At 45.7% G+C, this 24,535-nt stretch overlaps 1 protein-coding gene and 1 long non-coding RNA gene across 3 annotated transcripts in view; one reads left to right on the top strand and one right to left on the bottom strand.

Annotated features, from left to right (window-relative positions):
• LOC120891500 (uncharacterized) lies at positions 1 to 1,279 on the bottom strand. Its single transcript, XR_013434221.1, has 2 exons — positions 1,089 to 1,279; positions 1 to 885 (listed from the first exon to the last, which is right to left on the bottom strand). It is a non-coding gene; the product is annotated as an uncharacterized LOC120891500 (long non-coding RNA).
• A 124-nt stretch (positions 1,280 to 1,403) lies between these two features.
• Med26 (mediator complex subunit 26) overlaps positions 1,404 to 24,535 on the top strand; it is a 53,045-nt gene continuing 29,913 nt past the window's right edge. Inside the window, exons 1-2 of one of the 2 annotated variants that reach the window (XM_040290303.2) lie at positions 1,404 to 1,760; positions 2,759 to 2,880. Coding sequence is in view for 1 of the 2 variants with exons in the window: in XM_005333032.4 (XP_005333089.1) it covers positions 1,689 to 1,760 (72 nt within the window). In the remaining variant the exon portion in view is untranslated. The remainder of the gene's footprint in view (positions 1,761 to 2,758; positions 2,881 to 24,535) is intronic. The other variant, XM_005333032.4, reaches the window with a different exon arrangement.

The raw sequence follows: 24,535 nt of genomic DNA, 5'->3' as shown, positions 1-24,535 counted from the left end.
TATGACTGGGGTAGAGCTTGTTTATTTTGCTTATCTGAAGTGAGATAAAAGAATATCTCCAAATGGGCCAGTTTCCAACTTGGACCATGTACACAAAGCACCTCATTCCAGGGCAAAGAGAGCGAGTAAATCAAATAGAGAAGTATTTTGTTCATGTTTATTTTTCCTACAAGTGTGATGTAAAACTTTTAAAATGTGCAGAAACAAGCAACAGCCGCCACGTGCAAAAGTAGCTGTTTTTGCAAATAAAAATGCTTCCCAGAAGCATGACAAATGCAAGACTAACAGGTGTCCCGCAGTTCCAACGAGACACGTGGTTCTCATTAGCCGTCTCCCTCCTGTTTTACATCTAGGTCTTCCGGTAACAACGAAAAAAGTCATTTCTCCCGAGGCCACGGGTAATCCCCACCGCGCCTGCCTTTCCCCCTTCTGCTAACAGCAGTTCCAACAGCTCTCGGAGGGGAGGCGGCTGGGAAGCCCTTAGACTTGACTTCAGCCGTCGTGGGTCTGACCTAAGGCTCCGGGTGACCTTGGCCTGGTCCTCGATTTCCTCCTATTAAATGTTTGGTTCGGAGAATAAGGGTTTCGGCTTTCCACATCTCCGTCAAGCAGGATGCTTGAATGGTCTTGAAAACCAGGGATTCTCCACGGGGCGGCCGTTCTGCCCTTCACCCTCCGGGTCGTCGGCAATGGCTGAAGAACCCGGGGCAGGGGAGCTCCGGGGTCGGCGGGTAGATAGATACCAGGGATGGCGCCTGTCTACGGCAGAAGGCTCCTGCCCGAGCGCCCCGGGCGCTGGCGCTGAGACCGCCCGCCGACGGGTGTGCTCCGCGGGCTCTTGGGCGTCTCAGCTGGGATGACAGCTCCCGCTCCGCGCCGGTTCCCCTGGAGACGAAGAGGGACCGCGCCGGCTGAGATCCTCCCATGACCCCTCAGCGAGCAGAATCAGTGCGGACGCCGAGTCCCCTCGGTCCCAGGAACCCCGGGCTCAGAAAATTTGGCAGCTTCCCTCTTGCACGATTCTCGCCCCGCAACTCACTCACTGAGAAGATTCGCTCTCGCGAGGGGGAATTTTCCTCCCCACGTACCTCAGGCGGCCTCCTGGAGGGTCTGGGTTTAAGGGCTCCGCGCGCGCGTTTGCGTCGGAAAGCTCCGCCCACCTAGCCCAGACAGGGGTGGGGCCTCCGGGCAGTGGCCGTTGTCCCGCCCAACCGCCTCCCAACGGCTCCCTTGACCGGGCGGTGGAGCGGGGCGGCGCGGCTGGGCCAATGCGCCTGCGCGCGCGTGCGCGGAAGAGAGGGGCGTGGCGCGTGTGCGGCCCCGCCCAGGCCTGGCGTCTCCGCCCGCCCTATCTCCCAACTTCCTCAGCGTGGCGCCGACGCTGCGTGCGGCGCGGGTTACCCAGAGTGCTCCGCGCGGGGGCAGCTCACTGGAGTTTGGTTCTCGAGGCGGCGGCAGCGGCGGCGGCGGCTCCGGCGGCTCCTCCTCCTCCTTCGGTGGCGGCGGCGGCCCGGGCCCGACCCCCGGCCCCGGCTCCCCTCTCCGCCACCCCGCGCGCCCCCACCTACCCCGGCGCCGCGGGGAACATGCGGCTCCGCTCCCGGAGGCCGGAGAGTGAGTGACCCCCGTCCCCCGCCTCAGCCCGCCCGCCCGCTGGCCCGGCCGCTCCCCCCCGCCTCGCCCAGGCAATGACAGCGGCTCCGGCGTCTCCGCAGCAGATCAGGGACCGGCTGCTGCAGGCCATCGACTCCCAGAGCAACGTAAGTACCCACCGCGCAAGCCGGGACGGAGGCCGCGTGGGCCCGGGACCCTCCCCCTCCTCGTGCCCCTCGCCCGTAGGGCTTCAGGGGACTCGCCTTGAGCCCCTCTCTCTCCCAAAGGCGCTGCCATCCCGGACTCTCGCTCCCCAGGCCCGGGCCCAGGGCAAGTCGGGTAACCCGGCGGCTCTCGGTACGTGAGGCCGAGGCTTCCGTGCGGCCTCAGCGAAGGGGGCAGATAAAGACTGAGGCCAGAGCTTTTCCTTTCCTTCTGCTTCACCTCTACGACCCTGGTTGCTCCTGACGGAGCTCACCTGCCTTGCCCTACCCCCGGGACCCGAGACCCCCGGGAAGCCTTCCCGGCGGGGGGGAGGGGAGGAAGGAAGACTGCGAAGCAACTAGTGTCCGGGGTATGACTCGGGGAGTCTGTGCCTCCTGTGTCTCGGCTTTCTGGGTGATCAGGGAAGTCCTTTTTCTCTTTTCCCGACTAGAAGCACCTTCTTGACTTCGGAGGGAACACCCGCCTGCTCTGCCCCTAGCTGGGCGCCCAGGGCCCCTTGAGAGAGACCTCCTTCTCCGTTCTGGGACTAGACATACCTTTGCCAAATCCCTCTTGAGGTCACTACCTAAGAAAGATGATTCTGGGGCGGGTGGGATCCTTCCTGTTGTCTTTCTGGGCCTGAGTGCTCATTGTGTCCCTGACCAAGCCAGAGGTTGGCTTTTTGGTAGTGAATTAGAGATGATTGTTCTCTGTCCCATTCACCCAAGAACTCTGCTTCCATCGTTTCTTACCCCAACTTGGGGGTCTTAGCCTGGTGGTTTGTGGACCCCTTCAGGGTTAACTCCAGGGGGTCACTTTCTCAGGTGCCCCATTGCTAAGGCTACTGTTTATAGAAGTACCACTCCCTCTTCCTTCCAATAGTGCAGGGAAAAACTTAGCATGTTTTCATACTTTCTCCAAGGTTTTGTTGGCAATAGGTGCCATTTTTTCCCTGTGGCAGGAGCAGGGCAATAGGAAGATGCAGTGGTATCCAGGCATTTACTTGGAGACCAGGAAGTGGCCATTGAGATCACTTTTTAACATGCTGGAGATGGAAGAAAAAATTGTCTTGGGCCTTGCCAGGTAACTCGGGTTTCTCTCACTAGATGAGCTTTTCCTTTACATGAGTTTGCTGATTATTCTTAGCAGTGTGCTTTACTCTGGTGTTTTTGGAATAATTCACTTTGATTTGTTCAGTCTTGGTAGAAATTGAAGGGTTATGATCTTTGTAAGATCGTGGTTGCTGTATCTTAGTAATTCTCTTATTCCTCGTCTTCAGGCCCCATTAAGATTGACTTGATGGTAATTGTCTTAACAAATGTTACAGACATTTTTGTTATGACTTTGGGGGTGGAGTAGGCACAGGCTATATAAAACCTTCTGGAAGGTCCTTTTTGCAGTAACTGGTGCTGCTGCAGTTCCAAGATTGAAATATTAAGGGATGAAACAAGTGACATGGGAAAGGACTTGGTGACTTTTGCTGCTTTCTTGGAGCCAGCAGTGTGATTTCTTGAATTTCATGTGCTTGCTACCTTTTTTGAGACTGTGAGACCTGAAACATTAGCATTGGCCCTCAATGCCAACTAGGAGAGCCTTGGGATCTGAAGATACTTTGACATGCAGTCATGATGTTGTAGATTAGGTGAAGCAGTGACCTCAGGGTCACTGTAAGTGACCTGTAAGACTCTAACCTAAAGGGTCCCTAGAGTTGGAAAGGGAGAGGAGGAGGAGGAAACAAACCTTAATTTCCTATGTCTTTGCATAGACAAAAATGTTAAATTCGTATAGATCCATGGATATGTCTCGTGCTATGGAATTCCCGTGTCATATGGCTTAATTGGGGGGACTCTAATGATAAGTGTGGGTCAGACTCTACTATCCAAAGGGTGGTAGATGGAATTGGGAAATTGTTTCTTTGTGAGCAGTGAGAAAAGTGCCTCCTTTAAATGCTGCCATTGTAGGACCATCTGTGAAGATAGTTAAGTGCCATTTGACAGGAGCATGACTTTGAGTGAACAGTAGGAGGTCAGAGAGTTTGGATTGTCCACAGTTGTTGGCGGAGGAGACCCAAGAGCCCAGAGTGTCTTTCTCTGTAGTTTCTCTTGGATTTCTTTAGGCTCAGTGAGAAAAGAGTGCTAGCACACAGTTCTCTTCTCGGTCTTGCCCACTTATGAACTCCAGCACAGGGTAATTGACACATATTTAAAATGTTCACGGAGAAAATGAAGAAGGGAAAAAAAAAAAAAACGGGGACAGTTTGAAGAGCCAACACTAAAATTAAATCTCTTCTGAGAGAAGCAACAGAGAATTGTGTCATGTAATGCTTACCTTTATGGGCATGCAATTATGGTTAACAAACCTAGCTGTTGCTTGAAAAATCAGTGTTGGGCCACTAATATCCACAAGTATCTGAAAAGATAAGTACGGAAAATAATGTCACTGACCATCTCCTTGCTGAAGGAGTCTCAGGAAGAAGCTGCTTTTTTGTTCTAAATTTTATTCTCTGGAGTATTTGAATTTCTATAGCAGTTGGCTCAGAGTTTGTAATTTTTGCCCATTCTCTAATACAGTAAATCCTCTACTCTCCTTTCCAAAAGGCATCTAAGAGTTTTTCAGAATAATTGGAGCCTTACGTTTAGCTGTGTGTGTTAATCCAGGGTGTTGAAAATCTCTCTGAAGAGCGATTTGCTTTTACTTGTTCCCCTGAATTTTTGTGCATTGTGGGTGAAGTTGAGTAGTGTGTCTAACTTTTGCACAGAAATGACAGCCCCCCATGAAGTCTCTTTGGCAGGTGATTAGGTTCCCATTTACATCAGATGCTCATTATTTCATAAATATCCAGGCCTTGTCTTCCTGATAGAATGCAGATTCCTTAGAGATGTTTCTTTTCTTGTCTTCTTCCAGAGTGGAAGCATTAGGCTTGTGTTCTGCATTGCTAGTTCAACTGACTGAACACTAGGAGCCTTCTTGGCCCTAATACTAGGAGCTATATCTGAGTCTCCATTTTCCCAAAAAGTCCTGGTGACTGCTATGTATCCTGAAGTCTACTTGTGGAATATTCTAATGCAGAACTTGGGGAGAATGAAAGACTCACTGGTGACTGGAAATCTCTGTAAAACTGGGCAACATAGATGTCATGTTATGGTTGAAAGACTTAGCTTTTCAAAGAATGGCTGGACAGAGACAGTGGAGGGTATACTGCATACCCTTGAAAAGCCAAGAAAGCACAGGGCAGGGCTTGCTAGATGCGGGTGTTTGTCTCTCTGTTTAGAGCAGTGAGAGACCAGAGAAGGTTCTGCTGAGAAGAGGGACTTGCACAGAGAAGAGGGACTTGTACAGCTTTTGATATCAATGTTGTTGCTTCCCTACTGTCAGGCTCTGGAGCAGGAAATCTCAGAAGCTCCTTTATTCCTCATAGCCTGCAGGGATCAGTATCTAAAAGGAGGTAAGCAAGGGGCTCTGCAAAGACTTGCAAGAAGGGTCATTTTCCTACCTAGGAATCTGAAGGTTAAGACATTGCTTGTCTCAGTTGCCCTGCAGGTTCCTTGTCTGCAGAGTAGGACTGGGAACTGGTGTACTTATTCCAGACCCAGGATCAGATTCTGGAAGTGGTAGCAGAGGCTGACTTGAATCATTCTAGAGGTTTTTTTGTTTGTTTTAAATAACTTTATAAGGTGTATTGTGTGAACTTTCTCAAATCACAGATTTCTAAAGAGAAGTGGACACTTTACATTAATTTGTATGGCACCTTAGCAAGAGTGTTCTGCTTCCTCCCAACAGTCCTACAAAGGGAGATGGAGTAAAACTGGTCTCCCCCCTTGGCAAGTGTGGAAGCCAACATTATAGTAATATTAGGGGCCATTCAATGAGTGTCTCCCATGACCACAAGAGGACAAGTTGCTGTTGTTTCTTAACGTCAGGTAACTGGCTCAAAACGAGGTGACCAACTCAAAGTTAGGGACTTACCCAGAATTATTAAATAACAATGTTTGTGACCCTAAATACTATCATGCTGCTGTTGAAAGATGGAAAAAAGAAGAGACATGGTGGGTGGGGGGCAGCATTCTGAGCTGGTAAGAAAAGTGGGGAGGCAGTGCATTTTCATAGTGGCCCTGATAGGGTGCTAGTGCCTTTCGGGCACCCTTTCCATACTGCCCCTTTTCACTGTGAGGGCACACGTGTTGATCTAATGTAGTGATTTCATGGGCTGGGTGTATTTCTTGAGTAAGGAAGACTTATATGAGATTAGAACTTGGATTAGATTTACCTGTGATCTAGAAGGATGAGGATACTAGGTGACCTGTCTTTTGAGCATCTTAAGGTCTTTGTCATAGAGTGTCCTGAGTGGTATCATGGTGACCAATGTGAAATTTTTCATGAGTCTTGTGTTCTTGCTTTACTTTCTGCTTCAGGATGATAGCACTTTTGCCAGGTGCAGGGGTACTTACCTGTAATCCCAGTGGCTCAATAGGCAGAGGCAGGACGATCACAAGTTCAAAGCCAGCCTTAGCAACTTACACCCTAAGCAATACCCTATATAAAATATAAAAAAGGGCTGGGGATGTGGCTCAGTGATAAAGCGCCCCTGGGTTCAATCCTTATACCACAAAAAAACAAAAAAAGAAGAAGAAGAAGAAGAAGAATAGCACTTTTAAATTAATTCCTTTCTTTGTTCCTGGTACTGGGGATTAAACCCAGCAGTGTTTTTACCACTGAGCTACATTCCCTTTTAATTTTTTATTTTGAAACAGGATCTTACTAAGTTGCCTTGGCTGGTCTTGAACTTGGAATCCACCTGCTTTATCTTCCCCAGTTGCTGGTATTACAGGGGGTATATCACCATGTCTGGCAATAGCTTTTTTTTTTTCTTTTTCTTCTTTTTTGGTATCAAGGATTGAACACAGGGGTACTTAACCACTGAGCCACATCCCCAGCATTCCCCACCCATCCACACACCTTTTTTTTTTTTTTTTTTTTAAGACAAGGTCTCACTAAGTTGCTGAGGCTGGCCTAAAACCTCCTCCTGCCTCAGCCTTCCAAGTTGCAGGAATTAACATGAACCACTCCAGGTCCAGCAATAGCATTTTTAATGTTAACCTAAAATGCCATCCATCCTGCCCCAAAAAGAAATCATATAAACTAAAATTGAAGACTGTTGATTCTGACTTCTTAAGCATTTTAGAGGACATGAAACCTAGGCATGAGAATTCTGCCTGATCTCCCCAGTTTCCCAAATTCATGACATTCCTGTCTTTGCTTTCTATACCATGGCTGGGTGTGTTAGAAGAGCAGTGTGCTGTTTACGACTTCAGGAAATAGGGAAGTAACAAGTATAGCTTGGGAAACAGGTGTAAGACCTTGTTTGTGACTCATTCTGTCCCTGAAAAGGTGGACTTAACAGTCTATTCTCATGGAAATTTCTGAGTATGTTGCCTTGGCTAGATGTCCCAGAGGCCTAGAGGACTATCCCAAGACTAGCCTGTGGAAAGGAAAGTTTGTCCTGGATACAGATATAAAAAGGGACCAATAATTACCTTGGCTCCTGGGCTTAAGATGCACACCTCAATGGTGTCAATTTCAGGGTTAGGCTCAGGGGGCTGCTGTTCTTATCTGCCCTTGTGAGGATTATCTAGAATGGGCTACAGTTTGACCTCTAGAAGACTGTGGCTCAGTGGTGGGGACCTCCTGCCTGCTCCCTGTCTCCTCCTTTTGGAAGCCAGGTCCTGTGTCATGCTTCTTCTTTTTATTCATGAGGGTGGGCTGCCTTGAGTCTACCTGGTTCCTTTGGGGCCCAGTGCTAGTTGTCAGAATGGGTGACTGAGTTTGTGGGTTGGCAGTTGGCAACTGAGGCAGTACTTTTTCAGGGTAGCCTTGCCAGCATCCGTGCTTGGAGCACCCTTCCGAAATCACTCCTTTCACTCTTGGAGCATATGTGTAGACCCAGAGTGGTGATCCCATGAAATGGAGGGGGGGGGTGCATTTCCTGAGTAAAGAAAACCTATCAGTGTTCTGTGTGCTGTTTAAAAGTATTTCCCGGGTGAATTTCAGGCCATGGAGTTCTCTGCATCACCAAAGGATATACGCTATTTATGGAGAAATGCAGTAAAACTGAAAAGGATGGCTCAGTAGTTGAATAGACTTCTAGCAAGTGATTATGATGCTGAGTGTGGAAGATGCAGACCTGAAGACACCAGACCCTGCCCTCTATGGACCTGGAGCCTCACAGGGAGGAGGGCAGAAATAAGAGTGTGTGAACGTTGTGAGGTAGTGTAGGGACAGGGACAGCCTGACAGGTCTGTAGCTCCTGAGTCTAAATGGAATAGTTTTTCCTGTGTTGTCTTTGAACATAATTCTGCATTCTAAAGAGCCTCAAATGGCTTTCTGGAATGTTCCATCATTTGTGAGTTCAGAATGAGAAGTTCTATATGCTGGTGGAGGTAATCGTCTCTTGGTTTGTCTGTGGTATGAGAGAAACAGAACTGGAAGGAATAGCTGGCATTTCATCCAGTAGTCCTCTTAGCCATGGAATGGGGAGCTCACAAATGTCAAGCTCTGTGAGTCCAACTGAGGCATCTACCCCCAAGAAAATATGAAGGGCATGGGATGGATTTGAGGTGTTGGTTTGGGGGTTTTTGTTGTTTTTGCTTTGTGAGACAGGATCTCTCTGTTGCCCTTGCTAGTCCTGAACTCAAATGATCCTCCTGCCTCAGCTTCCCAAATAGCTGGCCCTAAGGTTTGCAGTATTTGAAGTGCTATTGTACCCTCTGAGTGGCCCTTAGGGGTAAACCTAGGGTGGAGAAGGAGGGAATTTTTGCAAGGAAAGCCCCTCTGCACTTGGGGACATCCTAGATTATTGTCAGAGCTGGCTTTAGACATTCCAAGGCCACCAGATGAGGAGGGACCTCCCTCTAGAACCTTGGACTCTAGGGCCTTCTGGGTTCCCAGAGATTGTGTGGGTCTGTATAGAGCCTGTTAAAAGGTGAAGGATCATGGTAGATGATGTGCCAGCTGCCCTCTGGGCATTTACTTCTCAAGGACTGCTGGGCAGATGGGGTTAAAGGCCTCTGAATGCTACATGGACTTCGACAAGAGTTTCCTGTATTCATCCATTGGAGGCAAATGAATCTTGGAAAGCTTTAAGTGGCTTATCAGAAGGTTCTCTCTGAACTCATCAGGTAGGCATGGAGTCCCGTTATCATTGGTTTCCTCTGCTGGGCAGCAGCAGTTGTAAAGTAAGGTGGACAGCTATCTTTTATTGGGTATTTGTTATGTGCCTATGTAACATCTGATTGGTTCTTCATTCCTAAAGAGAGATGTTCCATCTTCATTTTAGGGACTAGGGAGGAATGTTGTTTGGTGCTCAGATGAGGGCAGAAACACTGAGTCTAAATCTGGTACTGGGTGGCTTGTCTCAAAAAGACCTGAGGATATAGCTCAGTAGTAGAGTTCTTGCCTAGCATGTGCAAGGCCCCAAGTTCAGTCTCTGTAAGTACACAATTCAACATTTCTCCTGACACAACAGATGTTTATTGGTGTTGCTAGAGGCAGGTGTATAGATGGGGTCTCATGTATTGCCCAGGTTGGCCTGAAACTCCTAGGCTTAAGTCAATCTTTTGCCTCAGCCAAGTAGCTGAAACTACCATTAGCATGTGCTGCCATGCCTGGCTTGACTACAGGTCTTGTCAATATCATTTTCCATGGAATTGCAGGCTTCTTAATAATGGAGCAAGAGTTACTCCCCAAATGTATAGAACTTCCACAGCATGTGTATACTCATGTGCTTATTGATCTCGATGTGAATGAGGCTGGCCTGGAAATGGCTTATCTTTGCAAACTGAGCAGGTCCTAGGTGTTGGCAGTATTCAGTACTTCATGTGCATTCAAAATATAAAAATGGGAGGCAGGCACTGATAAGGAAAAAGGTTCAGTGGACATAGGGCTAGAAGGAATCAACCTGGGATTGGAATTTGGCCGACCTACTGGCTGCCTCCCATGTCACCTGTGAGATATCTGTGGGTACATGGAGTGCAAGTAGTCCACTTTCCTGCCTGGGCCAGATCTTTATACCAGATTCATCTATGGGACATTTTAAACCAAGCTAGAAGGAAAGTTGCATAGGTTGAGTATTCCTTATCCAAAATGCTTGAGAATAGAAGTGTTTCTCTATCTTGGGAGTTTTTCAGATTTTGGAATTTTATATTGTCTATTGGTTGTCATGAATGCAACAACAGAAACACCTGGAAATCTGAAAAGATGCAAAATTCAAAATTTTTAAGTCTTGTTTTGGTGCTCAGAAAGTTTTGGATTTTGTAGCTCTTTGGGTTTTGAAGAGACATTCAGACTGTCCATGAAAAATTCTGTGCTTCCTCTTAAACTAGCTGAGAAAGAGGTATGAAGTGTTTTTCCTTTTTTGACTCTTGACTGGCCTTTTACCCCTGACAGAGAAGATGGTCTTTGAGCTGAGTTCCCTGCCCGTCTATGGTCCCTGGAGTTACTGTTCAAATGCTGCCTTGAGGCTGGGGTGTGGCTCAGTGGCAGAACACTTGCTAGCTAGCATATGCAAGGCCCAGGGTTCCGTCCCCAGTACTGCCAAAGGATGGGGGTTAAGGGGTCCTACCTCTACCTTCTGTCCTTGGCCCCATTTTTCCGCTCTTGTGACAAAACATGAGATTTCTGAACACACACACTCTATGTTTTCATTTGCTAAGGCCAGAATGTGGGATGCTGCTTTCTCCAGGCCACATCCATGGTTACTGCAGGGTGACTCCTGTGCTGTATGCAATTTGATTTTGTAGGTGGTTGGTTGTGGCTGGCCTTGACTCTGCAAACACCAGCATTTGGAGAGTTACTGATAGGACTCAGGCACTTGTGACTGGGGCCCATACAAGGACACTAGTCAGTGGCCTGGCAGTCGTTTCCCATGTCCTGGTGGCCCTGGTGGCCGGACCTTCAGTATAGATAGCATGGTTTTCTGTTCCCTACCCATACCTCCAGTCACAATGGACTCACTGAGTAGCCACTTACTTGATGGTTCTCGTTGGAAGGGAAGATGTGGCCACTTCAACCTGAGCTGCTGATGTGAGGGAAAGCCATCAAGGAGCCTGTGGTACTCTTGTGTAGGTCTATCAAATAAGAACAGTTTACCCTTTTGGCTGATTGGCTCACATTGTTTCTTTGGCATTTGGTTAGCTGGTTGCAGGCAAAGCGTCTGTCTTCACTTCCTTTACTAATTCTGTGGCTCATTCAGTCGCATAGCCCTGTGCTATGTGGGATAGCTTAGACACAAGGAGCTGATTGTCACTCAGAGACCTGATCTCAGGTTGTTCTGCATCCTCATTAAACATCTTCCTGACTCCTTCCCAGAAAGCCCCTTGTGCCTTCGCTGGGCTTTGATTAAATTAACTAAGGAGGTTGTCCCTGAGAGCCCTAAAGGTCCTATTAGCAGTTGATGGGATATTGGAGCTGATATCCCTGGGTGGGTGCTGATTTAATCATTTCTCCAATGTGATATCGACAGCAGATAGTTGGGCCCAGTGCTGGGCCTGGAGGAGTTGCATCAAGAAGGCAAAATAGGAGCAAATGAAATGTAAGGTCTGGGTTAAGTGACAGGGTGGTTTGGTTGGTGTTTGGTCACACTGTGGATGTCTCAATGCTTCTGTTCCAAGTGAACCGCAGACTGAATTTGCCTGTAGTCACCCTTGGGTACCTTTTTGTTAATTTGCCTTAGCACAGATGCTTTTGGGTTGCAGAATTGGATCTCATCATGGACAAGTATCTTGCAGGGTGTTTTCACCTTGACTGACAATCTCTCCTGAGGCTTAAGAACTGCCTAAAACTGGCCTGTTTGGGGAGGCATTATGGTAGGCATGGTCAGGTGACCATGAGCCTCCAAATCCGCCCCCCACCAGGGCATGGGGTAAACTAGGCAAGAGCTATAGCTTATCCAGACTTGTGGGCTCTGGTTGAGGCCCAGGAGGTCTGGTTGGGTCTGATTGTCTACCCATTTCCTCTTGTGTGTCCCCTCCTGCAGATGAACCTGGGTAGCCAGAAGCTGCTATCTAAATTTCTGGGCCTGGCTTCTTCCCTTAGGTTAATGAGCACATAAAGGTAGGGACTGTTCCCCCTTTTCTTAAATGTTGGCAGGCTGGCAGTGACAGAAGTACGCCACATGTTGACTGTTAGGCTGGTCTTTCAGAAAAAGGTTGTGAATGGGTACTACACCATCACTTCTGTTTTAAAGGAGTGTCTTTTCAGGCATCTAAGTTCACATTTTGAAAATGGTGACAAGAGAGAAATAAGCCATGGGGTGCAGGAGCCTAACTTCATCCTGAAGGGCATAGCATCAGCTTTACTTTTCCAATGTTTGCAAGTTTTCTGCAAATGCGTGTAACCATTTCCCAAAATGCTATTTGGGATTGAAATTGAGGTGGGGGGGAAAACTGGTCTATTTTGTCTTCAGGGGTGTGTGTGTGTGTGTGTGTGTGTGTGTGTGAGAGAGAGAGAGAGAGAGAGAGAGAGAGAGAGAGAGAGAGAGAGAGAGAGAAATGAACCACATAATATAAGAGACAGCAGATCTACGTTCTGACCTGAAGGCTAAGCAATTGTAAAGAAAAAACTCTCATGTTGAAACTCCTGGACAGCACTCTGCCTCAGCTTGGAGGGGGTTTGAGGGGGTCCTTGTAAGAAAGTAGCAGTATTCTTGGAAAGTTTCCAGAAGAAGCAGAGTCTGCTATGCAGACAAAATGTAGGTGCTCCCAGGCAACCACAGACAGTAGCATGGAAAGGGTGAGAATTCTGGTGGGAAGGGATTGGGGCATCTCCAGCAATCTGGTGCGTTTGACAGGTTGTATTTGCAGCAGATGCTACAGTAGAAGACTTGAGCATTACCTCTCTGAGCATGCTGCCATCCTCTTGAGGAGTTAGGGGGTGTGGCTGGGTAGGTGCCTGCTTCTCTTTCTGGGGATGCCACTCCTGTGTTAACAAGGTTTTCTCTCTCTGCGCAGTGGACCTCCACTAAGTTGGGAAATAGAAAGTGGCATCATTTACTTTATCAGATGAATTGTCCTAAGGCACCAGTTTGCCTCTTACGTTTTTCACTTTTTTGGGGGGGGGGTACCAGAGATTGAACTCAGAGATAGTCAACCACTGAGCAACATCCCCAGCCCCATTTTGTATTTTATTTAGAGACAGAGTCTCACTGAGTTGCTTAGTGCCTCGCTGTTGCTGAGGCTGGCTTTGAACTCACAATCCTCCTGCCTCAGCCTCCTGAGCTGCTGGGATTACAGGTGTGCCCCACCATGCTTGGCTCTGTGTTTGTCACTCTTTAAGATGTCTTCCTGGTTCTGTGCTTGCTGAGGGGTTGGTGCTGAACCAACCAAGTAGCAATGATGCAGCCTAATGAGTGGTACTCGACCCCTGGTCCCTTGCATCTTACTGCATTGGCCTTACAGTTCTTGCCACACCCGCTTCCAGTGATGTCTATTTCCCTCTGAGATTTTGCCTTGCCCAGCACTACTCTGTATCCTCCTTGGACCTGAGAGGCTTTCTCCAGGTGCTCTCAGAGTCCTGGCTCCATGGTGCCTGGTAATAGGGTTTCCAGCAATGCATCCCATGTTGGGCATTCAAGCAGCTCACTTCAAATTGAGTGTACCTTTCTTACTCCTGCCCTCAGCATGTTGGTCTGTGTCCATCATGCTTATCCACAAAGCTGTGGGTCACCCTATAGCCATCCTGTGCTTCCCCTTTCCTTCAAGCTGGATCTTGCAGAGAGGGCACAGAACTGAGGGTAGTCCATGTCCTTCCCTTTATACCTCTTCTTTGCCAGTGTCAGACATACTAGTGTCTGCAAACCCAGATTGGGGTGTTTCACTTCCTCTGATGGGGTCCTGTTCTTCACTGGATAGTCTCAGCTCTTTTTAAATGGTATATAATGGAAAAGTAAGTGTGTGTGTGTGTGTGTGTGTGTGTGTGTGTGTGTGTGTGTTGCATTTCTGAGGAATAAACCCAGGGGTGCTTTACCACTGAGCTATATCCCCATGCTTTTTATTTTTTATTTTGAGACAGGGTCTTGCTAAGTTGCCAGGGCAACTCTTAAGTCTCTGAGATGACAGGCTTGTACCACTGCATGCGCCTTATGGTGGGGTAGATAGTCTTTCTCTTTGGTAGAAGACTTGGACAGAACTGAATTGGAATCTTGACTCTATTATTCACTCTGGAACCTTGGATAAGGTTAGGTTTGCTGCCTTTGTTTTCTCAGGAGGATGTAAATATTGCAATTTAAGAAGGCTGTTGAGAACAGAGTGTGGTACCTTTCCTAAAGTGTATTGGGTACTGACATCTGTGATAGCTAATAATGCACAGGGATGGGGGTGAGCAGCCTAGCCAGTTCCTTTTGCCTTCCTAGTGTATGCCATCTTGGTTTTCCTAAGAATTACCCTCCCTCCAGTTTGTGCCATTGGATAGTAATGTAGTCAATCATGGGGCTGCATCTTCCTGGTCAGTGATTGATTTAGGGATGGATTGGTGACCCTGTGAAAATTGTAGCACTTTACTGGTGGAGTTGGGGGATACTTAAATGGGAAAGGATGTGAGCTATTTGCCACTGGGGTCTGCTGCTTGGAGACAGCTGGCTTGGGAGTCAGTCCAACCCAGAAGGTGGGGAGTGTTAAATCCCTGTGATCCACCTAGTCAGAGGTAAGCTCTGCCTGAACTTTAAAAGTGAGCCCTGTCTTCTTTTGTCATTTATTCCTAGTTAAGCTGGCTTTTCAGTTGGTTGCAGCCAAGAGTCTGGATAGAATCATTCAAGAACGTTATTCCCCAGGCTCTGGCGCAGACAGCCTCTTTTCTTCCCTCCTGTTCCAGCCATGTTCAGGAGCTCATCAGATCCTGATTTGCTCATGTGCCACCACCTAATTGCCCACCCTCCCTCCTTCTCTTCCACTTTCCTTTCCCTTTTTCCTTCTTTTCCTTCAGTGTCAACTATCCCGAGAAAGCTATCAACAGCACTGTCTTAACCTGTTTGGCATACACATTGTACCCCTTCCCCAATTCTTCTTGAAGGCAAGGAGCGGGTTGGTTCTTTTCTTGCTGGCGCATAGTGAGCCCATGTATTCTGTTAGGGTCAGTAACCAGTTTATCAGTGGATACATGTTCATCTCTTACTTTAAGCTATAGAGGAACCAAGTTATGCCTAACTTGGGAAGAATGAGTTAGGTTTTGTGTAAGAATTAAGGTTTAATGGATCCTGGGCAGGGCAACCACTAGGCTCACGAGTGTTGAGTTGGGATGACTGGACTTGGCAGGTCCCCTGGAGGATGCTCACCATTCCTGTAATGGCTGCTTGGCACTCTCCAGACTTCAGCCTTTGTGTTCCTCCCGTGGTGCATTGGATCTCTCAGAACTTCTGACGTGAAATCCATGTAAGCAGTGAGCCTGTCCTGCGTATGTTGCTCAGTTCAATTGTGTCTGGGTATTCCTGAGGCTCTGGGCAGGAACTGGTGTCTTGGTGAAGTATGGGCATGAACATGCTTCTTCCTTTTCCTCAGGCCAGGAATTACCTTGGAAGAGGGTTCCAAACCCCAGCATGGAAGGAAGCTTCTGGTCCTCCTCAGTTGCTTCCACAGGTGATCTTGGAATGCATCACTTAATGTCTCCAAGCCTGAGTCTCTTTATTTGTGACATGGAGCTGATGGTGTTGTCACCTGCTAGTGTAAGATGTTTTGAGTGCATGTCACAATGCCTGGCTTCTGTGTAGTCACTCAGCTCATGGGGGAACTGGTATTGTCTCCCTGTCTTCCTCAATGTCATGCAGTTGCAATGATCCACGGCAGAATAACCTAATCAGTGATTAATAGACCTGCAGGATGGAGTTCTGTTCCCAAGCCTGGGAGGCCTGGATCTTATTAAATCTAGTGACCAATCCCATGTAATGAACAAAGTGCCTAACATCCTTGATGTAAATCTTTATTAGAGATATCACTCTGTGAGAACTTTATCTTTTGACCATGACAGAAATGGTAATGAGGACAATAACAACTCTCTCTCTCTCTCTCTCTCTCTCTCTCTCTCTCTCTGCTAGGAGTTAGCCCATTTTATAAATAAACACACTGCGGTTTGGTGAGGTAAAGTGACTGGCCACTGCACAGCTAGGAACTGACCCAGCTCTGTCTGCTCTCAAAGCCTTGGCTTTCATAGTGAGGCACCACTGTTGCCCACTGCAGAGAGAAGAGGGTACATGTAAAGCTACTGTCTTCCCCCCCACCCTGAGTTGGACAGTGCACTTCTAGGGCCTTAGTTATCTGTGCTTTGTGCAGAACTTTAGGCATGCAGTGTTTTTCCACTTGAGAAGTTGGGAGGAGGTTGTGCTTGGGCTGGCATGAGTATGCAGAGGGTCTGCTGTTCCCTCCCCAGCTAGACATGATTTCTCTGAGATGATGGGTCCTCTGAGACAAGTTGGCTCCAGCCATTTGGTCTTGTGGGGAAGAAGAGAATCTTCTTACCCCTTAAGTGTAGGTTGGTGAATAGGGCTTAGCACCAACTGGAAGTCCCCAAATAAAAGAAGATGGACACGGGGGAAAAAAAGGAAAGAAAAGTATGTAATGTGCAGAGTTTCAGAGTTAGACCTCTGTTTGGATCTCTGTAGTTCTTGTCTCTCAGCTGGTGCCCTTGGACAAATCATATCAAATTTTTGCACATCAGCATTGTTTTCTGTAAAGGAAGGAGAATTCCTATCCCACCAAAGTAAACAGTGTCCCAAGGGAAATTTCATGCTATCACATAGGCAAGTATAAGCCCCTTCCTCACTTTTCCCCAGGAAGAGAATGTAAATATTTAATTTTGATTTTCAAAGATGTTGTTCTTTCTCAATGGTAGTCTTTTCCTTTAGTGTCAGCAATGAACAGTTACCCAACAGTTGCATAATTTTTATTCATTTCTAAAAGCTCCTCTGTGGGGAAACCAGGAAGACTTGGGTTGTGGAACAAAATCAAAGACTCAAGGAAGGAAATGCACACTTTCTTTGGAAGAGAGTCTTAGGTTGAAACTCACAGTCAGGTTTAAACCACGCCTAGACTTTTCCAAATCTCTCTGCTGCAGTTACAGACAGGGATGATCAAACTAGAAATTTGCATGTGTGAAATTGCTTTTATAAAGCAGTGTCCTCATGTGGAGAACATGCTCAAAATTAATATTATTCACAAGATCTCAGAGACCATGGACAGAAAAATGTTTATGTAATTAATACTCAGAAAATATGCTTTGTACTTAAACATGTGGGAAGAATGACTTTGGCAGGTAATCAAGACTGGACCTTAGCCAGCCCATGGCTATTTTGTATCTCCCAACCCATCTCCTACCCCACCCACTTACCCCCATGCTGCCCTGCTGGTAGGAGTTCAGAGCTACTGTCACCCTTTTGGAAACTATTTATGTAGCAAGAGGCATAGACATGTTCATGTTCTTTGACCCAGTAATTTTACTCTTGGAAGTTTACTTATAGATGTGATACTTTTAAATAATAATGTTGATGGATATAATTGGACAATAACCGTTATTCATGTTATTAATTAAATGGCGTGAGAGAAGCTTAAGGAACATGGTACATCCACAGAATTGAATGGCATAGAGCCGTGAGGGATGTCTCTGAAGGCTATCTAGAAAAATGGACAGGCCATGCCATAAGATGGCGGGGGGGGGGGGAGGAGGGCAGTTTTGATAGGTATCTGAATAGGCAAAAAATGAGAAGGGGGGTAAAATATAAAGCATTTGTGTTAGTTGAAGCAGTAGGGACCAGCTGGGTTGTTGTTTGGTTCCCTCTTCCCCCAGTACATTGTCCTTTTGATTGAACTGTTTTAAAAAAAAAAAAAAAAAAAAACAGAAGAAAAAGAAAATAAAAGTAGACTGGTTCACCTGAAGAGCACTTGAGAACTATTGAGAGCAATCTGCCGTGGAGCAGATTGCAGATCTCTGTGTGCCATAGCCTGTGGATAGGATTATTTCCTCTCTGGTGCATTTTCAGAGGGTACAGAGCAGTGGTGTATAAGCTTGATTCTAGTCAAATTTACCAGACAGGTTCTTTGTGTTCTCAGAGGATGGACTTGGATTCTTGGGTTCTCTCTATTTTAGGCAGCGGAGCCACACACCCTGGGTCATTCCTGCTTCCTGCCTTCCTCAGTCCTTGGTCATTTAGCCCACCTGAAGTCCCAGCAACTTGCCACCAAAGCGTGTGTTCTCTGTCCTCAAGCTTTTAGCTATCTCCTGCTGGGACCAATAACCAAATGGCACCACTCTGTCAATTTTCAAACTTCCTTGGTTTTCCATACCCTTAGAACAGACACCACTGCTCCTTATTGTTGTTATCTGCAGATCCTTCAGAATTTGGACACACACTTCTTTTCTCATCTTAATTTGAATCCCTCCCCCTCCTGCTCTGTGATGGCAGAACTCCTTCAGGCCTCTCCCAGCCACCCATGTTTGAAGCCCTGGGCCCTCCACAATGTCATACTGCTTCTGTCCCCTTTCATGGAATGACATACACAGGAAATGATGGTGCCTGCACAGTGTACTGGGTCAAGTGGAGATGGGAGTGATAGGAAAAAACACATGCATTAACATTTCTTCAGTATAAATTATAAGAGCAGGGTGCCGTGGCACATGCCTATAATCCCAGTGGCTCAAGAGGCTGGGGCAGGAGGATCAGGTGTTCAAAGCCAGCCTCAGCAAAAGTAAGGCACCTAAGTAACTCTTGTCTCTAAATAAAATACAAAATAGGGCTGGGGATGTGGCTCAGTGACTGAGTGTCTCTGAGTTCAATCCCCAGCACTCCTCCAAATATATATATAAATTACAAAGTATTAGAGAACATATAAAATACTGGGCTTGTACTTGAATAGCATTATTGAAATAACATTGATTTTTTTTTTTAAAGAGTATTTTATGTCCATGAACACTATTATATGTTAGGATGCAAAACTTGTTTTCTTTGTTTTGCTTGATTTTGAGATTTGATGTGAAGAAATTTTATTTGCATGAGGAGGTAATAAAACAACCTTTTTTAGTAAACATTTTAAAACTTATGAGTTGGCACATGTAAAGAATCAAGATTCTTCCCTCTTTTCATTTATGTTTATTGTTGAAATACAGTAATGCAAATGATTTTAATTTTATTCAAATTTTTATTTCAAGCACTTCAAAATAATGAAGTTTTAAATTATATGATGCATATACTTTGGTGTGGGCAGTGGTGTGATGGTGCATGCTTGACAAGTTATGCTCTATGAAAAAAAGCTCAAAAGAAAAAAAGTATGCACAAATATATGTATGCAGTTATCCCTTCGATTGGTTCCAGACTCCCCATGTATACTAAGATCCACAGATATGAAAGTCTTATAAAATGGCATAGTATTTACATATAACCTACACACATTCTATTCTTCATTTCTAGGTGATTTTATAACATAATTTAAATGCTACGAAAATGGTTGTGTTATATTGTTTAAGAAATAATCAAAAAATTTGCATATATTTACAGAGGGAAAAATTTTCCAGATATTTTCAATCTGACATTGGTTGAATTCACACTTACTTGAATGTGTACTCATAGATACAGAAATCAAATGTGTACACATCATTTTGTAGATTTTACTGTTAGAGGATGGGTAACATATAGTCTACAAATAATAGTGGATATATGACATTCCTTTATTGTTAATTCCACACAGCCAGCTGTTCCTTACCAACTGCTTTTGTTTTTGCTGAGCTTTTTCTGTCAACTTATGAGTGTAGTCTGAGGTAATGACTGTGAATGGATGTTTTGTTTATATTAACGAGTCAGATGATAGCTTTTCTGAACTGCATATTAATTTTCATATACTATAAGGATATTTAATTTGTGTTATTTTCAGCATAACAGCCTCAGGCACGATATACTTAGGTTTAGTCTTCATTATTAACAACACTTCCTCTATCACTTTTAAGTCCAAATCCCAGAAATTGTCAAACTTTTTCTGTGAAGGGCCAGATAGTGAATATTTTCAGCTTTGCAGGCCATACAGCAAAAGTGTCTATGTCTCATCTCTATTTTTGTAGCATAGAAGTGTCCATGGACAATATGAACACTAATGAACATGACTGTTCCAATAAAATTTTGTGTGGTTAATATTAAGTTAATTGAATATTACCGCAGTAAACAATATACAGATTTTTAAAGAGTAAACAAATACATCGTTATGGATATGGCTTAGAAGTTTGCAAACTCTTTGGTCCAGAAGTCATAAAGTCAAGCCCTGACTTCAGTGTTTGCCCATTTTCATGGTGTAAATACTCCCACCTGATTTCATGCCACTAACACAGTCTCACTGATTGTGGAGTTGGAGATGCTCTGTGGCATACCATTTTCTCTCTACCAATGCAAATGTCATGAATAACCTCAAAAACCAAGGTAAATATGGTAAAATAAGCAAGAAATGCTAAGCTTTGAGTTATATGTCTCCTTTGTTTTGTGTTTATTTTACATTTATGTCATTTAATTTTTAATAATGGTTCCCAAATTTCCTAAAATTGTCACCAGGAGCTTTCAGAGGGGACTGATGGGAATCAGCTCCAGCACACACCTGGGTTAAGTCTCTGCCCATGCTGGTTTGGCTGGTGAAGAGCCCAGCAGCTCTAGAAAAGCAGAAGCATTTGGTATGTGTGCAGCCAGAGATATGGCCCAGGCCTAGAGCCTCATCTGCCTGGACTCACTGCCCCGTGGCTTGCTGTGCTGTGGACCACAGTGTTCTGTGCCTTTGCAGCTAGCTGCCTTCCATAACCATTCTCTCTGTTAGAGTGTCTCATTAGCTGGGCTCAGCATGCACCCCTCACCCCAGTCAGTCGACAGTGAGCCAGCTGCCCTGAATTGGGCAATCTGCTAGGCTCTTAACTGCCACAGATTCTCTCTAGGGTTCCTGGGTCTGATGTGACCACCTCTACTGGCCCAGTCTTGGTAGCTTTTAGTGCAGCCATGTGATCTAGTTTGCTTGCTTCCTCCAACATGAATTTAAGTCCTGGGAGGAAAGGGCAGGGTTCTATTCCCTGACTTACTCCTCAGAATACCCATTATATTTTTTTCTTTCCCAGGAGATGCAATTAAATTCTTTTTTTCCAATTAATTTATTTTAATTAGCTATATATGACAGCCAAATATATTTTGATTCATTGTACACAATTACAGCACAACTTTTCATTTCAGTGGTTGTACATGATATAATGTCTCAACATACGTACAGTTATAAGTGTACCTAGGGTAATGATGTCCCATCTTATTCTACCATCTTTCCTGCCCCCATGTACCCTCCCCACCCTCCCTTTGCCTGATCACAGTTCCTCTATTTTCCCCATGCCTCCCGCTTCCCATTATGAATTGGCATCCACTTATCAGAGAGAACTTCGACTTTGGTTTTGGGGGATTAGCTTACTTCACTTAGCATGATTATTCTCCAGTTCCTTCCATTTACCTACAAATGCCATAATTTTATTCTCTCTTAATGCTGAGTAATATTCCATTGTGTTTATATACCACAGTTTCTTTATCTATACATCTATTGAGGGGCATTTAGATTGCTTCCACTGTATAGCTATTGTGAATTGAGCTGCTATGAACATTGATGTGGCTGCATTACTATAGTATGCTGATTTTCAGTCCTTTGGGTATAGACTGAGGAGTGGGTTAGCTGGGTCAAATGGTGGTTCCATTTCAAGTGTTCTGAGGAATCTTCGTATGATTAAATTCTTGTTTCTATGCTCTGGCTATAGCAGTTCCAGGTGGACTTCCATCTACGAAGGTTTTATTGATTCTGGAAACCAGTGACCCTCTTGGTGTGTGCTGGTCACCCTCCCCCTGGGAAACTTGAGCAGCTCCATCTTCTGGCCTGCTTTTTCCTCCCAGATTGCAGTAGTCAGTCTTGCTAAAACTTCACCACTGGGTCATAAAAATATTTACTAGGTTTCAGCATGGCTAATGCTATGTTTGCTCTTTCCCCTAAAAAAAGAAAGCACATACCCATTCATTGCATATTCTGGTTGCTTTTTCCTGTCTATGACCTTCATGGGGCCAAGTCTCTGGAAAGTCAGGAGTCACAGTGGCTACAAGGCTCACTTCACATGGCCTTAAGTAGGCCCAGGTGTGTGGATTCTAGATGATCTGCTGTAGGAGAGGTGGAGCTGCAGGTTGGCTCTGGTTATTGCTAGTGAGTGATCTGATGCCCAGTCCCTTGGCAGACCTGAATTTTGAGTGAGGGAAGGGGGAAAACTGGTCTGTCTGAATGATGGATTTTCCACAAATACACATCCACACACAGTGATACAGAGCTTCAGCTCCTTGTAGCCATCAGTTCATAAGAAGATACATGTGGAAAAGTGCTTTGTGACTGGTTGGGTGTTCTGCAGCCATTGGCTGCTCATTTCTGAGGGGCTTCCATTTAGAGCATAAATTCTTCTCTGCCCCCCAACACTTCATGTCACCATTTATTATTTTATTTCCCTTGTTTGTGGGTGATTCTGAAGTCACATTGTTTTAGTCAGCTTTTTTGTCACTGGACATGCAGCATAAATTCTTTAGCTTTTCTGGAATCTGCCTGCCAGTACCCTTCATCCTCAGCATCTTTCACCTGCCCCTTTCTTCTGCTTCGCATCATGCTGGTGGCTTCCTGCCTGCCCTTCATTTGAACCTCTCTTTGCCTTTCCCTTGGTATAGCCTGGCCTGAGAAACTTGGGGACTCCCCCCTCCTGGCAAGATAACTCTGCCTGTCTCCTCTCCTGCTGCTTTTGGTGAGTGTCAGTAGGGAGATAGATGGGCAGCATAGCCCACCTGCCTGCCCCCCAGAAGTTCTTACGGATATCAGCCATCATAGATGGCATATGGGGCCTATGCCCTCCACCCCATGGCTCCCTCTTTGTCTGTTCTTTGTCCGTTTTGCCTTTTCAGGGTCTTTTCTTTCTCTTCAGATTTCATCTCAGTCTGAGGACAGCCTGGGCTTCTCACTAACATCTTGCCCACTACACTGGCATCTCAAACTATTGGGATTTTCCTCCTATGCTTTCCTGATTCTGTCTACTCCCATTAACAATTGTCTTATAGAAGTATAATTTGCATACAATAAAAATGTACCTATTTCATTGTGCTTTTTGCAGCGGAAGTCCCTCATCAAGTGAAGAACTGACATCTGTCTTATACTTTATGATGATATTCCAAATAGCATTTTGATTCATTCTGACAAATTCATTGACTTGTGTGACAACCACAGTCAAGATATTTCTATCACTTAAAAATCTCCCTCTTCCTGCTGAAAAGGCCATCACATATCTCCAGCTCATCCCCACCCTTGACCCCTGATGATTGGTATTATTTCTGTCATCCATGATGGGAGGGTTGTCCTCTTACCTCCTTTCCAGGGAGCAGATGAGTTCAGAAGAGTCCTGGGGTAGATACATATTTCTAAACTCCCCATCCTGATGATGTGAGCTGTTACCTTGAGTAGACATTAATTCCTGAGTCCGTTTCTGCATTTTAAAAATTACGCACAGACACACACACCCTCACCCCAGAGTTGTTTTGGGACTGTATCATTACAGTGGTAGTCCAGTGTGTGGCTCCTGGGAATGGATAAATGGGAGGGCACAATAGCTGTGAGTGACTCCCTGACTCTTATAGCCAGGGTGAATGTACATCTTATTATTTAGATCAGGACACTTTTTTTGGCTGAATGAGTTACCCAGGACAACTATAGTAGTAGGTGTGACCCAGCAAACCAGGTCTACCATCACCTTCCACAGCTTAGTGTCTCTGTTTGAAAGCTATGTCCCTGGGGGCAGTCTTTCCTTAGAACTGTTGTGGGAGTGGGCAGGAACCACTCAAGGTGACTGACAGTCCTTGAAGAGCCCCACCTGTGCATCCAGGTGTGACCTATACTCTTGGGCTTGCCTAACCATATTCTCTGCCCAAAATGCTTTCTTTCCCTTTATTCTTGATGATTTTTCAGCACACAAGCAGTAAATAATCCTCCTATAAAAAACTATTAGCCGGGTATGGTGGCACATGCCTGTAATCTCAGCAACTCAAGAGGCTGAGGCAGAAGGATGCTGAGTTCAAAGCCAGCCTCAACAATTCAGCAAGGCCCTAAACAACTCAGCGCAACCCTGTCTCTAAATAAAGTATTAAAAAGAGAGCTGGGGATGTTGCTTAGTGGTTAAGTGCCCCTGAGTTCAATCTCTGGTACCAAAAAAAAAAGTTTTAAGTTATGGTTAAGGCCCCCTAGTACAGTGTCTTCTGTCCTTCTAGAAAGGACCCTTGTTGTATGTATGGAGTATGTTCTCTAGAACATGGGGTGATTGTGTGTGAGGCAGGGGGACTAGAGATTGAGCCCAGAGTGCTTTACCACCTAACTACATCTCTAGTCTGTAATTTTCATTTTGAGATTGGGTCTTGCTAAGTTTCCTAGGCTGTTCTCGAACTTGAGATTCTCATGCCTTAGTCTCCTGAATCACTAGAATTACAGGTGTGTGCCACTGTGCCTGGCTATTTGTGGTTTTAAATATATTCTGACATGTGGACAGTCATTTTACAGCTACCTCAATTCCCTCAGCATGTCCCAACTCTTGGTCCTGGTTATACCTCATGAGTCCTTGTTAGGGGTCTCACACACTCTTTTAACACAGCATATAGTACTGCATGACAGGAGCTGGCTCATTATCATGGAGCTGGCTT

Source organism: Ictidomys tridecemlineatus, chromosome 2, assembly GCF_052094955.1.
Source record: "Ictidomys tridecemlineatus isolate mIctTri1 chromosome 2, mIctTri1.hap1, whole genome shotgun sequence".
Taxonomy (NCBI): Eukaryota; Metazoa; Chordata; class Mammalia; order Rodentia; family Sciuridae; genus Ictidomys; species Ictidomys tridecemlineatus.
Note: the sequence above shows the minus strand (reverse complement) of the source record. Positions and strands in the feature narration are given on the sequence as shown.